The following is a 14,043-nucleotide window of genomic DNA, read 5'->3' as shown; positions in this document are numbered from 1 at the left end:
TTGGTCCGCACGGTTGTACGGTGCAAACGACCCTAGGCCGACTGCATTGGCGATCATATTGGTTTCACTCCCTTACGGTGTCCTGCATTCCGAGGTTATACACATGCTTTCAAGCCCAGATGTCACAATTTCGGGAAAAGCCATACACCGAGTTTTGTCCCCATGGTCACATCTCGGCTCTGTCCGATGTAGCGATTGGCCCGCAACCTCCGAGGTCGACACCCCGGATAACCCCGCATTATTATCTGTTAGGTAAATCAGAGTGGGTTTGCTTTGGGAGTTTTCGTCGGTGACGTTGAGGGTTATTGGTATGTAGTACTACTCCGTATTGTACCTAGGCTCAGGGCACCAATGGTCATGTGCCCGTTGGCTACTACTTAGTACTTACCACATGTTCTACGTCTCTACCTCCTCTAAATCTCCGGGTTCTTGACTTTCAGTACTGCGTATGGCGAAAAGACGGGTAAGCATGAAAGAGGAAATTCAAGTAGCTGAGTTTCCCATGAACATCGGGAAACATCCGCCACCGGAGTATTTCAGCAGATACTCCTTGGTTTTCCACCGAGGATCCCTTCCATATGTCCCAATTCCTTAGCGAAGTTGGCTCTCTATCCACATTTAGACAGGATTCCCCTCCCAGCCGGCACGATTAATAAAAAAAACGTCCTTCTTTGCCCATTCTTTGTTAGACATTCCCACCCCCCAACTTCTGTATCTCCGTATAATATTCTGATCAGACATCCCGTGCCGCGCTTCGGATTCCCGCTATTCGGTTATGCTAATACGGTGGAATCCATAAACACGAATTATCAGACAAGCCTCGATGGACTCAAGTAGCAGCTGGCAATGGCATAATCACCGTTGAAAGCCGACCGTCGGAATTGGCCGTTCCTTTTTTCCCCCTTGGATTATTTCGCCTCACCATTCAGGGCACGGAGTTGGTGCCGACCCCATTTGATTTAGATTCACGTGGCACTCGGCTTCATACTGACACAGATAATTCAATCAAATAAGCTCTGCTCCTGCCCACTACCTACGATGCACAAGCTGTATAATCCATTAACAATCCAATCCAACCCTCAAGTTCAGACAGAAACCCCCACGAAAAACGGGTATTGTCCACTTGAAAATTGAAAAAAAAAATCGCACCAACCCAGGAACACCCTCCCCACATCGGCTCGGCGAAAACACCGGGGGGATACCGAGTCTGCCGAGTCCGGATCTGGACGTCAATTCCTTTAGCCCTTCCCGGGGCAATCCCGGGTTAATATTACCGGGCCCTGGAATGTTACCATAGTGTCCTTCTACATTAGCATAATTAGGAATCTGCTAGTCCGCGTTTAACCTGGACAGGGCTGCGTGTGCTCACTCTAGGATCGGGGATTTACATCCCGGGAGAGGGCTGGCATTTCCGCCGGGGAAGTGCAGATACCGGATTAGTCAGCATTTTTCATCTTTAGGCTGATCTGGGTACAGGGATCTGGGGAACGGCATTGGAAAATTGTGCCGGCTATTCTTGCTGGTTTTGGATAGAGGATTGCTCAGATCTTGATGCTATCCATCCACATTTTAGGAAGGTATGAGAGAGAGGCCAGGGAAAAAGTTATAGACATGGAAAGCACCGTCAAAATGGGTATATTATGAGCGATCATGATACGATGTATAATCCGAGAAGTAGCAGCAGAGAAACATGATACAGAGAATGGAAGTTAGTGGGCAATGAAACGCCCCAGGATCGGGGGTTGTAGGTTAGGAAGGTGGATGGGTATCGTCGACGAGGACCCAACTCGTTGATCATAATGAGAGAGGATTAAATGAAGAACCTATGTCACTGCGGTTAGTCGTCATAACTTCAATGTTTTCAATCAACTGTAGTGTCCACGTACCAAGCCGCAATGGCGACAATCAGATACATCATCATCAACAGTACTCCCTCGAGCCAGTGAGATTTGCCATCACCGATGAGATAGTTCACCTAGACATCAATCAGTATAGGCACATAATATAGACCATTCTCATGAGCAACTCCGCTTACCAAAAGCACAGACATGAAGAGAACAATCACTTGGAAGCCATCGAAGTTGAGAGTCTATCGCAGTCAGTCAGTATCAGCCCCAATCCCTTGAATAATGCACGTCAAGGCTTGCACATACCATATCTTCAACACCAATGATCCACCCAAGCACAATAATCAACGGCAGCACAAGCAGCGCAATCTGCATACTCGATCCGACAGCAACACCAATCGAAAGATCCATCTTATCCTTGATAGCGACCGTCACAGCGGTAGCGTGCTCGGCCGCATTACCAACAATCGGCAGCAGGATCAACCCGACGAACGTCTCGCCAATGTTACCGGTAGCAGTCAAAGCATCGATGGATTCAACCATGAACTCAGCGCAGGCAGCAACAAAGGCGGTCGAGATGATCAGCGTAAGGATAGCAGTTGGGACAGACAACTGCGGCTCCTCGCCCTCATCCTCGGAATCTTCCATCTGCATGTGCTCTGGATTTGAACCGACGAGCGGCGTAGCGGTCATTTTACCGATCTGTGCGATGCCGCGGCTGGCGTCGCCTTCGGTAACCTTTACACGGCGCCGTTCGACTTTCTGGCTGGGTCGGTTGTACATGTCGGCGTGCGACTTCAGCTGGAAGAAGAGATAGCAGCCGTAGACGATTAGGAGGAGGACGCTGGTGCCTGTCGTGCGGGGTTAGAAAAAGAACGAGTAGAGGTAGGAAGGACTTGAGAAGTAACATACCACGAGAGAGAGCGGCGGTTCCATCTGTCTTTTCAACTAGAGGGCGAGGCTTGGGTCAGTCTCTTGGGTTCAAAGGGATGGTCAGGGATGAGGTTGGGACTGACGATTAGACCACCGGTGGTACGCAGTAGGAATGATCAAACTGCTGACTGCCAATGCCAGCATACTCGCAGCTGTCTGGGCAACGGTTACGTTGAAGTGCTGCTCCACGCGATCGATACCGCCCAAGAAGAAGCACATGCCTAGGACCAGGAGCAGGTTGGATAAGATACTCCCGATAAGCGAAGTCTGCACGATGAGAGTTTTGCGTTGAACCAGGGCGATGATTGCGACGATCAGCTCGACGGCGTTACTAGAGGAGTTAGAACAGGCGTTGTCGGGGGAGATAGAAGGTAATGTAATACATACCCAAAAGAAGCATTCAGCAGACCACCGATCGTTTCACCCGTGCTGGAAGAAAAGTGAGAATTCATCCAAAGGATCAAGATACATTAAATCATACCGAAGGGCAATCTCTTCCGTTGCGAAACTGAGCATAGCGGCGAGGGGACTGTTCATTTGTAATTAGCCATCGAGTTCAACAAGACCAGCACCTCATTGCAAGACGCTTACATGATAGCAATGAAGTTGACCACAAACACTACAATCGGATTCACCTTAGCGGCCCACAGCGCAACTGTACGTGATTAAAGTCAGCACATGTCCATGATATCAAATCGAGAAGAGAGAATAACATACTTCCAACAGGCGCAGCGATCAAAAGGACATTGATCCACGAGTTCAGCAGAGTGGCCCTTAGCTGCGACGCAAAAGTAAATTTCGGTTCCGAATGTGACTTCTTATCCCACTCCTCGTTATCGTCGCGATGTCTGAACTTGCCCAAGATCCCACCCTTCCGCTGACGCGTTTGCGAGCCAACAGTCTCGCTATCAGCCCCGCGCGGCGTGGAAACATTGATAGGGTCCTGGCTAGCCATGGACGGTTCAAACGGCGTCCTGGGTGTCCCAAGATCGCCGCCAGCACCATCTAGCGGGAAAGTGCTCGCGTGCTCGGGGCTATCGACTCCGCTGGCCATGTCCCGTTGGCGGTGCTGGTCTTCTGATAGACTGAGGTCACCTAGACTTCGAGTAGCTAGTCCACTCTCGAGTCGAATTGAGTCCGATCGGTTGAGTCTTTTTGAGGCTTTCTTGTCAGACCGTGCTGACTGGTGGGCATATCTGCGGATTCTATCTGTTCGTGGTCTCAGTACAGTGACCAGATGATGGAATGAGTGATGAGGTCGGACTTACGCATGTTGGTGATGAAACAATATTAAGTGCTGTGGAGATGGAGTTAGGTGCATGGTCTTTCAAGTGATATTTAAACAAAACGGAAAAGCCAACGGTATAACAAAGCAACAGCGGTTAGGAGTAAGAAAGGCTGCGATGCTCAATTCCATCCAATTGGTTTGAGCCACGCGTGGTGTGGCTTGGGCTTAGGCAGATAGCATATGAGAAGGGGCTATGAGAAGAAAGACATACCCGCTAGTGAGACTCCAAAAATAAGGCACCACGGGAAAGTGAAGAGTCGAAGCGTATAGTGTATGAAGTTTGAGCGTTGAACGGGGATGAGCCTCAGTTACAGCCACAGAGGATGAAGGATGGACCCGCGATGTTTTAAGGGGACTCGAATAATGACACGCGCACAGCAGGGGGACGGTGAGAGAGAAATTCGCGCCTAAGCAAGGGGTAGATGGAAACCAACAAGTATCAAACGAGCGACAATTCCCACGCGTGGAGGACGAGGAGAAGAACAAAAGAGCGACAATGGACTGAAGGGATAGAATTTGGATGGTTAATTTCCTGAATTTCCTTAGAAGAGTGAACTTCGCGACGAGTACTCAGCCACAATAATGGAACTAGGTGGTCGGGGCGATCGCGGTAGTGCGGATTGTGGATTAAGAGCTTGGCGTGAAGAATGGGAAGGGCACTGAGATCCGAGACAGATAGTTATGTTGATTCTGTTGTGAGTGGGAAGTTAGCAAGGACCAGGATGCAATATATTTGTTTCACGCCCAGTCAAGTTGGCAGTTTGCGCCATACTGCATACTTCGTCGATGCCCTGACGTCGTTGGAAACACGAAACACTAAAGGCGCTCAACCTTGGAACCGACCGAAAGTTTCCGAGGCGAAGCTTTCTTGCTTTGTGCTTGGTTTGCTTGAATTGTGCGTTGCTTGGCATAGACTTGTCTTGGGAACACCCTCAGCAAGACCCCAAATTGTACAGTAACACTGCATGAAGATCGTATTGGATTTATTGGGCATTGCTGCAGATGTTGACGTAGCAGTAAAGCCATGGCGGGACAATGGCCACGATATGAATGGGGGAAGAGTGTCCAGAACCATTCTAGGGTGACCCGCTCTTGGCATGTTTTTGATCAATCAAAGCTCGAGAAGCGGGCCTTCACAAGCTTAGCGCGTGGTCAACCCCTTTTATTCTCTTTCCGCCAAGTCTTTGAGTCAAGAGTAAGACGCATTGCAAAACGGTCACGTGCTGGTGTCGTGGCTGGTCGTCGCTGGCTGAGACCAGGTAACGTTAGGCGCCTCGAAGGACGAGAGACCCGTGGCCTCATGCCTCCAAGGAGGCACTATTAGACCGGAGACCCGTGATTAGACACAGCAGTGTCTATATTGACACCGTTATAGACAGGCTCTTGTGATGAGGCCATGATGAGGCGGGCTTCGGGCAGGTATCCGTCCACGTCGGTGGCTTAGGCTCTTTGGCCCCTGCAAAAGTGAATGGTCATCATCTCGAGAGAAGACGTGCGTCCGGAAATCATAAACGCGCATCTGCCTGGCCAACGTAGTTGGTTGTCGTTGCGCAAGTCAGTTCACGGGCCCTTTTGTGGTGATTGGCGCGCTCGGGCTATATAACAGCCCGGTCAAGTAGGATGGAATGAAACACCAAGAGCGCCAAAAATGAGAGCAGAGTCTTCTTCACAGAGTTGTGGAAGACGAATGACGATGGAAGGATGCAGCCCTGTCGCATTCTAGCCCGTGGATGACCCACTGCGGCTCAAATCATTGCTGCCTTGCGATTGCCTAAGCCACATAGAGGCTGACTTCGAGTCCCTACAACATATGTTCATGGTCAATTTCATATCCGTGTTCTTGTGCCTGAAAGATTCTAAACCTAGGAGCGAAACATCAAGGGTGAGTTTGGATGCGGTACGGATAAAGTCTTGGGTTCTTTGCTCTCCAGCTGAGGCGTATGGGTATGAGGCGGTTGCGTTGTCTGTTAGATGTTTACGTATATAACGACCTAGCCAGTCCAGAATGACAACTGATGATATGAATCCATTCTCCGTTGGGAGTCGTGCAAAACTTATGAGCGTTTGTAGACAAATTGACTCTCCGCTAAGGCCATGCAGCCTCCGCGAGTCTCGTTCGTAGACAAGGTAGAACAATCTGCAGCCTATACCTCGCGAAAAAGACCCCGTGTGATGCCAATAATCGCCTCAGCAACCATATCGCATCGCACGATCCAAAAGTCAGCTCAGAGGCTTAGCTACACACAAATGACCCGTGGGCATGTAGGCAATATACTGACCCCGTAGATATTGATCAAAATCCCCTTAACCCTCTCATCTTCTTCAGAATCCCAAGGGTCTTCGACAAAGTCTCTGTCGTCGCCGCACCCCAACATCCAAGGTATTTGTACACTCCCCCCAAACAAACTAATCAGATCATTCGTCGCCATCGCAAGCCCAGTCCCGTCAACAATATTCCCAATATTCCCATCAAACAGCACATACCTAAGAAAGCCTCAACTTCGAAGCCTGATGCTCCTCCTCTTCCTCCGGCGACCGTTCCTCCAACCTGAACATATCCTCCTGTCTCCACTGCGCCACATTACCAAACTCGAATTTGAATCCAGACAGACGAACATCCCCATATCCCCTTTGCTCCAGCCGCCCAGTCTTGTCGGCTACCGCTCGTGTGTTCGCTTGGAAGTACAATGAATCTGGCATTGCACTCCTAATAGACGCCATCATTTTTCTTCTTCTTCTTCTTCTTCCTCGCCTAGTGCCATTGGACCGACTGTCTGAAACTGGCCCAAAAGACCGGTCTTGACCATGAATTCGGCCACAATCGTGCGGGCCTCCGGCCGTGTCAGGAGTTCGTCTCGATGGAGAGTGTTTCCTTTGTCGGAGAGAGCGCATCTCATCCAGCCTCGCTCGTCCAGGTGCACGGGACACTTTACCAGGACGCGTGTTATTGTTTGGTTGTCAAGATCGCAATCACACCGCGCTATTTCACGTCGGTTGATACGATGTAAGTAAACCCCTAGGCCAACTCGCCCAGTTCTGAGCTGCATCGGAATCCATGCCGTCGCTTTGCGCAAGCCTAACCAGTATTCCAGGGTCTTCTTTGTCAGTATCTCAATTAGGCGTTTTGTCGATCGACTCGTCGTCTCCTTCGCCCACATCATCAGTTCATCACTCACTCCAACTTCGTTTCGCTGCGAATTCAATCGGACAATGCGCAAGGATAGAGTTGTTGGGGACCTCCTCCTGGAGCTGATAAATCCTCACCTTTGCAGCCGAGCAATAACACAAGCCGGTCTTGAACGCACTGCAAATGACGACCTGCTCACGCCAAGCACGGACATAGGCTTCCAGGGTGTCAAACTGGCAACGGGGCATTCTCCGGAGTACGAGCAGATAACCGGTTTGCTGGAGGTCACAATTGGAGGTCGTTGAAATAATACCTGCATACGTGGCGTCATCGCTCTTGCCCCTGGCAATCACAGCGTGACTGTTCTCTTCTTCTTATGCTGGCTGTACCACATCAGAAACACGAACTGCGGTTGGCCCAGATGGGTAGATCTGCTGTGAACATTGTACCTGGGGAATGGTTAGGGTCTGCAAGTGCCTATTTCTTGTTTTTATACGAGAGGCCTGCTGGCAGCCAGTTCCCGTGCTTTGATGCTAGACCAGGCACTATCCAGTATAACGATGCAGTATCGATGAAGTGAACTATACATGCGTTGTTGTATGCAAGATCTTGTTGATTTGGGCTTGCTTGGTACCTTTTACTCAGCTGTGGTACAGCGAGCATAAGAAGAAGAAAGCACTTCAAACACCTAGCTAACGCGATCCTTCACAAGTGTGTTGTCTTCTCATCCCGGCTGTCACGATGGCGGTCAATGGATACTATTTGGTCTTCATACTTTCTCGTTTCCTTTCCCGCCTTTCGTCCAACTTTGCCATTATCCTACTCACCTCCTTTCCTTCGAACCGTTTCTCCAAACGTGCCTTACATCATGGCCTGGAGCGGACTCAAGCCACGAACTTCCCTTCGACACATCACTCTACCTCAAGTCAGCGACCTTGGGGATCTCTTCAACTGGCAACGCAATATCGAGACAACCCTTCAGCACTTCGGTCTGGTGCAACTCATTTCCCAGCAACTCAAGGGACCAGGTGCCGATCATCCCGACGTTGACAAATGGGGCCAGTGGTCCGTTATCGTGCCCCAATGGCTCCTGAATACTATCTGTAGTATTGAGCCCGAGCTCCTCCTATCGTTGAAGAGATATGCGCAGATTCTTATCTATGCGGACGCCTCGTGTACAGGTATCATTTCAATGACCTCCAATCACGACCTCCACCGAACTGGTCATCTGTTCGTACTCTGGAGAATGCACCGTTGCCAGTTTGACACCCTGGAAGGCTATGTCTGTGCTTAGCGTGAGCAGGTCGTCATTTGCAGTGCGTTCAAGACCGGCTTGTGTTATTGCTCGGCTGCAAAGGTGAGGATTTATCGGCTCCAGGAGGAGGTTCCTAGCAATTGTATCCTTGCGCATCGTCTGATTGCCTTGTACGATGGGGATAATGCGACCATGAATCGGGCTCAGTTCGATAAGTTTGTCGAGTCCCTGATTACTGGTGGCATGCCTTTCTAGTTTCGATTGCACGGCTGACGAGCTTACCTATGTCTCAGTTTTGAGACTATAACCGTGGTATCTAAAATGGTTTACTTCGATGAATACACAAACATCGACCATTCTCCCTTCTCTTCTATTCCCTTCACGACCTATAGCGGCGGTAGCTCGACCGTCAGTGGTCGATACGTTAGTCCTATGCCTGAACCAGACTATACCTATAAGTAGCTCAGGTGCAAATCCAATTTAATTTCTAGCTGAAAACCAGTAAAACAGATATAATGCTCTCTTGATATTGCTACTCCACATCCTCCGCAAAGCACAAATTCCTAGATATCAACTAAGCTCCTCGCCCCGAGACCCCCAGCTCAAAGATCAGTTGACTTCCGGAACCTTTACCAACTAAACATATCTAGAACTTCTTCCAGGGCCCAAACTCAGGCAGCTCGTCAGTCTTCTGACTGGCATCAGTGTCACACTCGTACTTGCAGCTGTACTCCCACTTTCCAGTAGGGAGATCAACATGCCAGCCTTGCCAGCCACGACTGGATGATTTAAAATTAGCTTTGGGTACTATGAGCCTCAATAGGATGGCAAGAAACATACGTATAGAATCCGTCAGGACGTTCAGTCTGATCATCACGGTTAGGCGACTTGCATGTGCGGCGGACATAGCCAACAACCTGAATGACTTGGTAAGATGCAACGACCTTATGACACTTCTTGTCCTCCCTAATTAGAAAGTCAGTGAGAATATTTTTTCTTCGGGTGATTTTCATCCTCACCATTGACAAAGATAATTATCACCGCTGGTGGTGCACTCAGAACCACCCTCTGACTCGGTGGCTTCCACGCCAAGGGAGATAACACCATCCGTGATACCAGCGCTAAATCCTGTGGTACTCTCCCATGTTCTGCATTCTTGCAGGGACTCGAGGTGGGTAATGGAGCAAGTCGGCGAGTTGGCGCAGTCCAGGTTGGCAGAGTTCTCCTGCCATGGTTTCCACTGGGTCTGGGCTTTGGTCACGTAGACATCGGTCCAGCATTCGCCCTTTCCTGAGGAGCCGTTGTTTCCGCAGGAATCGACGTACGAGCCCCAGCCATCATTGTCTCTATTTACTTGGGATGAGGTTTTGCCTGAGGCATCTGGGCAGTCGCCGTCGCGGCGGGCTAGATGTTCCGCAATGTCGCGGGTGGTGAGGGTGACATTGTGACTCTCTAGAGTCTCACGGACAGCGGCCGGCATGGCATTGGCAAACATTGGGAGCATGGCACATAGGGCCAGCAATGTGTTGGATGGGACCATGTTGATGATAGGGGTGGGGATATTGGTTTCCTACCTTGGTAGGATGGATTGAGTAGATAAAATTGGATTGAACTGTATGAGAAACTTGAGCTCGTCTGGACGGCCATACTTATATCGTTCATGCCAAGCGATCACGATTATATTCGAAGTATCTTTCGGTTCATTCGGGGCCGTTTTCTCGCTCAGCCCCTTCTTGTCGAGTGTGAATTGACACTGATCGACAATGAATAAGTTCAATGAACATCCAAAAGGTGTTGACGTTCGTGCTTCTGATGGGATAACTATTTTTGGAATATCATGAACTTCATATGCGGATTTCTTGGCTGCTGTTTATGACGTAGGGCACTTCAAGGTGGCCCCTGCCAAGACTCAAAGCGTGTACTGTGTAGCACTTGATCTACATAGGACTCCATACATTGCGGGTCTACCTAAGACTTCTTCTGATGATTTCGAGGCGCGTAAAGCTCCGAGTGATGGTGCCGAACTAAGCGACAAAAACAACTTATAGGGACATCAACAGCTCAGAGCCGGATGAGAGCAGGTCCCATGCATGGCTGTAGAGAATGCCGAAAGGAAATTGAGAAGGCAGTAGTCGGTGCATCTATAAGACTATACCTAATAATACCAGGTTGACAAAGATATGTCTGTCAATCAGTAAATAGAGATTGGGTACTTTCCGATGAACTATGCAGAGTGAACTTTTAGAGATCATCACGATCGTGCCGTGTCAGCCTCGTCTTAATCGGGTTAGCTATGTGGGGCTGCGGGTGTGGCTGTGGGGTAGCGACCCGTGCACTCGGGACCCTGTCTGAAATGGGGCCAAATCAAAACCTTACTGGGCTCACAGCCCTGGAGCGCATGGAAATACCCAAATAGGTATTGCACTGGCACAAGATGGCTGATCAGAGGTATTTATTAGAACTACTGAATTGATATGCCAAGACTGACCAACGGCTCACCCAATATTTGGAAGACGAATAGCTGCCATACTGGACTTCGATCCTGTGCACTGGTCAATTTGCCAGCGTAAAGGCAAGCCAACCTTAAAAGCCAAAAAACCAACGACAAAATGAGCCATGATACTGGCCGAAAGAAGTGTGAAACGTGAAGTCTAAAGGGAAGCCAAGTGGACGCCTAATCCTCATGCTAATGCAAGGTACTTTGCCCGCCAAGAAGTCATATTCCATGATTCCATCAGTAATACACCATATGCGGGGAAAGTAATTCAGTACATGGATAGCACGGGGGCCAAGATAGGTTATACACCCCCAAATCCCACAGAGAAGCTCGCAACTTGGCAAACACACTATGAATTTGGCAATTAGGTATCAGGCCAGCAAATGTCTCACATGTTCTTCCATTTCTGATCACCAATTGAAACCAAGCGATTGAACAATGCGTCTCGCTCCGGGATCGCTGTGAACCTCCACGTTTTCCCTTTCTCGTCATCTATCTCCAGACTTGCTAGCAACTGCTTGTCCGACGAGGCCGCCGCCACTGACTCAACTGTCGAACTCACAAAGGCCATTGCCCTCTTCACTCGCTTCATATCCTTCACGGAAATCTCAAACACCGGCTCGATATCCTTGACGCTCCTCTGTCTTGGGTCATCGTGAGTGAATAAGAGGCTCGGGCCGGCAGACTTTCTGATGACCAACCATCCATGTTTCCCCTGGAACCGACAACTATATTGGCTGGGCCCGGTGTAAATGAGGTGTTCTGTCTTAACCATCACGCCTAAATGGCCCTTCGCAGTCTCCGATCCGGCTGCGGCCCGGACGTGATCAATTGCGAGCTTTGTCTCAACCACAGATCTGGCATTGCCCTTGAAGAACCGGACGACCCTCGAGAGATGTTTGTGCTTTGGTTTATCGGTGTCTTCTTCGTCGCCATCGGAATTTGCATGAGCACCAGGCGTCGCCGCATCAAGGATATCCGTGTGAGTGGCACCGAGAGGGATATCTTCAGCGTTAATAATGTTCTGATGATCCGTATCACTAGGATTGGATGTGGGTACAGGGGGAAGAGGCGTATTATACGCCTCGCCGATGCGGAGAAGGGTGATTGCTTTCTGGGTGTTGGTAGGAACGCCGCGAAGAAAGTTACTGTTTGTGATCAGCAAAAGACCAGGAATAGTAGGAATAAGTGACTGACTTCTTAGGCTGTACAAGCTCCTTGTAATTAGGCACGTGTCGCTTGAACCATGCAATCGCAGGTCTCAGGATTGGATCGCCAAAGATGACGAATCCAATAGCAAACCCAGTTCCCTTGTAAACCATGTAATAGTCAACAAAAAGAGAAACAAGCAAGATGGGAGCAAGGACGGCATCAATTCTGAGAAACGAGAACCGCGAAAATGGCGGTTTTGGTGAAATTGCGCTGTAAAGTTGCGTCAGTCAACGGCCTAACTGAGACAGAACCAAATGCGACCTACTTCGCAAACCTCTCCCAATTATCAGCTATTTCCCCTATCACATGTGGCAAAGTCTCAAGGACCTTGGCAATAATTTCTGGGTTAACTCCAGACCATATGATCTCCTCCATTGGCCGTTGAGTTTGGTCCATATTCTCAGTGACATGCCCAGGTGCAGAACCTGCCTCATGGACGGTCTTGAGCGCTGACCTGATAGGTTTGGGAACCTTGCCTTCCAGCGGCTCCCCTTCCCCTTGGGGACTGTCATGCATACCGAGAGCCCTTTGAATGTTGTGGCGGACGTTAGCGACAAAATTTGCTGCCTCCTCCTCGACGGCTTCACCCGGCTGTTTTTCAGGGGCGCCAGTGAGTGTCTCATTGGTACCTAGTTGACCAGCTTGGGGCTTCTGAATCCCGCCTGTTCTCATGTTCACCAGAGCACGCGGTGCCGGAGGAAAGAGGGTGGTACGAGCTCGCCTAGAAGATACCGTCGCAATCAACGTTCCAATAGCAAGTGGCACTAACATGTCAAATATCCATGCAATGAAGTATATCTTCTTTGATGTCAGTGTACTATTTCTTTGGACTTCATGACTCGAAGATGGATCAGTGGCCAACGTACCGTGCAGAACGCCGTTGTACGGCGAGTTTCCTTCCAGGAACGAAGTCGCGAGACATGCTTTGCAAAACTTGCGATACCAAGCACAACAGACAAATAAACTCGTTGTAGATTCAGAGTCACCTTGTCCGTGATGCGATCTTGAGCCCACGCATCATTGAGGTCGAGACCACTTGCAATTTCAGCAGGCACAGCTTTCACGTCGAAGACATCCTTATCAGTAGAACATTAGCGTAGCAACTAGCTTGGTTGGACGGAGAACGCCTTACCTTGTTAAAGCGTCTGATGATCGAGAAAAGCTCTCCATTGGTATAACCGCCAATCAACGGGTCCGGTATCTCAACGTTAGCCTTATGCCAACCAATATCTCTCACGAGCTCGGCATTGCCGCTGGTAGGGCTATTCGTCTGAATGGCGCCTCGGACCTCCGGTGTCTTATGCGCTAGCTCGTGGCTGTCGGCAGTGAGGTTCTTCTTAACGACTTCTGCCGGACCTTCGAGCAGTGCATAGGCTTGATCTTGCAAGGTGGGCGCTATATTGTTGTTATTATTGTTGTTGTTGCTGTGAATGTGGCTGTCTGGCAGTTTCTGATCAGTCGCCAGGGTAATGGCATCCGAAAGGCTTTCGACGCTTTCAACGGGACTGTTGTTAGTCGACATTCTGAATGCCACTTTGTAGTCAGCACGTCATTGTTGAACAAGAGAGTGTGATATGCGGCTCAAGTGCAAAACTCGCACTAAATCTACAAGCCTCGTGATCGTCACCCAGGCAGTAGTGTGAGCTTGTAGACAAACAGCAAAATCTTGCAGAGATAATCTAACGGTAACAACAAACAAATGAAACAAATCTTACTTTGCCCCATGTTTTTATCGGTGACGCTTGAGGGGCATCAGTGGCGATAACGTCATTCATAACATCAAGGCATCCATGTGCAACCCAAGCCAGGCTATGAGGTGATACATAGCAGTAGCAACCTTGGAACACAGGGCCATATCTGGCACTGTTGACTTGGACCGGTGAC

General features: G+C 49.5%; 4 protein-coding genes across 4 annotated transcripts; 1 reads left to right on the top strand and 3 right to left on the bottom strand.

Annotated features, from left to right (window-relative positions):
- Positions 1 to 1,861: 1,861 nt before the first annotated feature.
- Positions 1,862 to 4,041, bottom strand: N7515_004055 (hydrogen/calcium exchanger domain-containing protein; the record flags this gene model as incomplete). The annotated part of the gene is made up of 9 exons (XM_056664799.1): positions 1,862 to 1,975; positions 2,036 to 2,089; positions 2,154 to 2,698; positions 2,760 to 2,795; positions 2,864 to 3,111; positions 3,168 to 3,209; positions 3,262 to 3,309; positions 3,372 to 3,435; positions 3,498 to 4,041. Coding segments are annotated over 9 exons (1,695 nt in total), but the record flags the coding sequence as incomplete, so codon positions are not given.
- A 4,022-nt stretch (positions 4,042 to 8,063) lies between these two features.
- Positions 8,064 to 8,705, top strand: N7515_004054 (uncharacterized protein; the record flags this gene model as incomplete). Its single annotated transcript, XM_056664798.1, is given in 2 exon segments — positions 8,064 to 8,477; positions 8,490 to 8,705. The coding sequence occupies 2 exon segments, from the start codon at positions 8,064 to 8,066 to the stop codon at positions 8,703 to 8,705; spliced, it is 630 nt and encodes a 209-aa protein (XP_056523855.1).
- Positions 8,706 to 9,096: 391 nt separating this feature from the next.
- On the bottom strand, positions 9,097 to 9,990 carry N7515_004053 (uncharacterized protein; the record flags this gene model as incomplete). Its single annotated transcript, XM_056664797.1, has 3 exons — positions 9,097 to 9,229; positions 9,291 to 9,416; positions 9,470 to 9,990. The coding sequence occupies 3 exons, from the start codon at positions 9,988 to 9,990 to the stop codon at positions 9,097 to 9,099; spliced, it is 780 nt and encodes a 259-aa protein (XP_056523854.1).
- A 1,345-nt stretch (positions 9,991 to 11,335) lies between these two features.
- N7515_004052 (uncharacterized protein) lies at positions 11,336 to 13,884 on the bottom strand (the record flags this gene model as incomplete). The annotated part of the gene is made up of 6 exons (XM_056664796.1): positions 11,336 to 12,095; positions 12,145 to 12,369; positions 12,425 to 12,960; positions 13,026 to 13,235; positions 13,292 to 13,554; positions 13,875 to 13,884. 6 exons carry the CDS (start codon positions 13,882 to 13,884, stop codon positions 11,336 to 11,338), a joined length of 2,004 nt encoding a protein of 667 aa, XP_056523853.1.
- Between the last annotated feature and the right edge of the window lie 159 nt (positions 13,885 to 14,043).

The sequence above is a fragment of the Penicillium bovifimosum genome (assembly GCF_028826915.1).
Source record: "Penicillium bovifimosum strain IBT 22155 chromosome Unknown utg000003l_segment0_segment0, whole genome shotgun sequence".
Taxonomy (NCBI): Eukaryota; Fungi; Ascomycota; class Eurotiomycetes; order Eurotiales; family Aspergillaceae; genus Penicillium; species Penicillium bovifimosum.
This window is presented reverse-complemented; position numbering and strand designations above follow the sequence as displayed.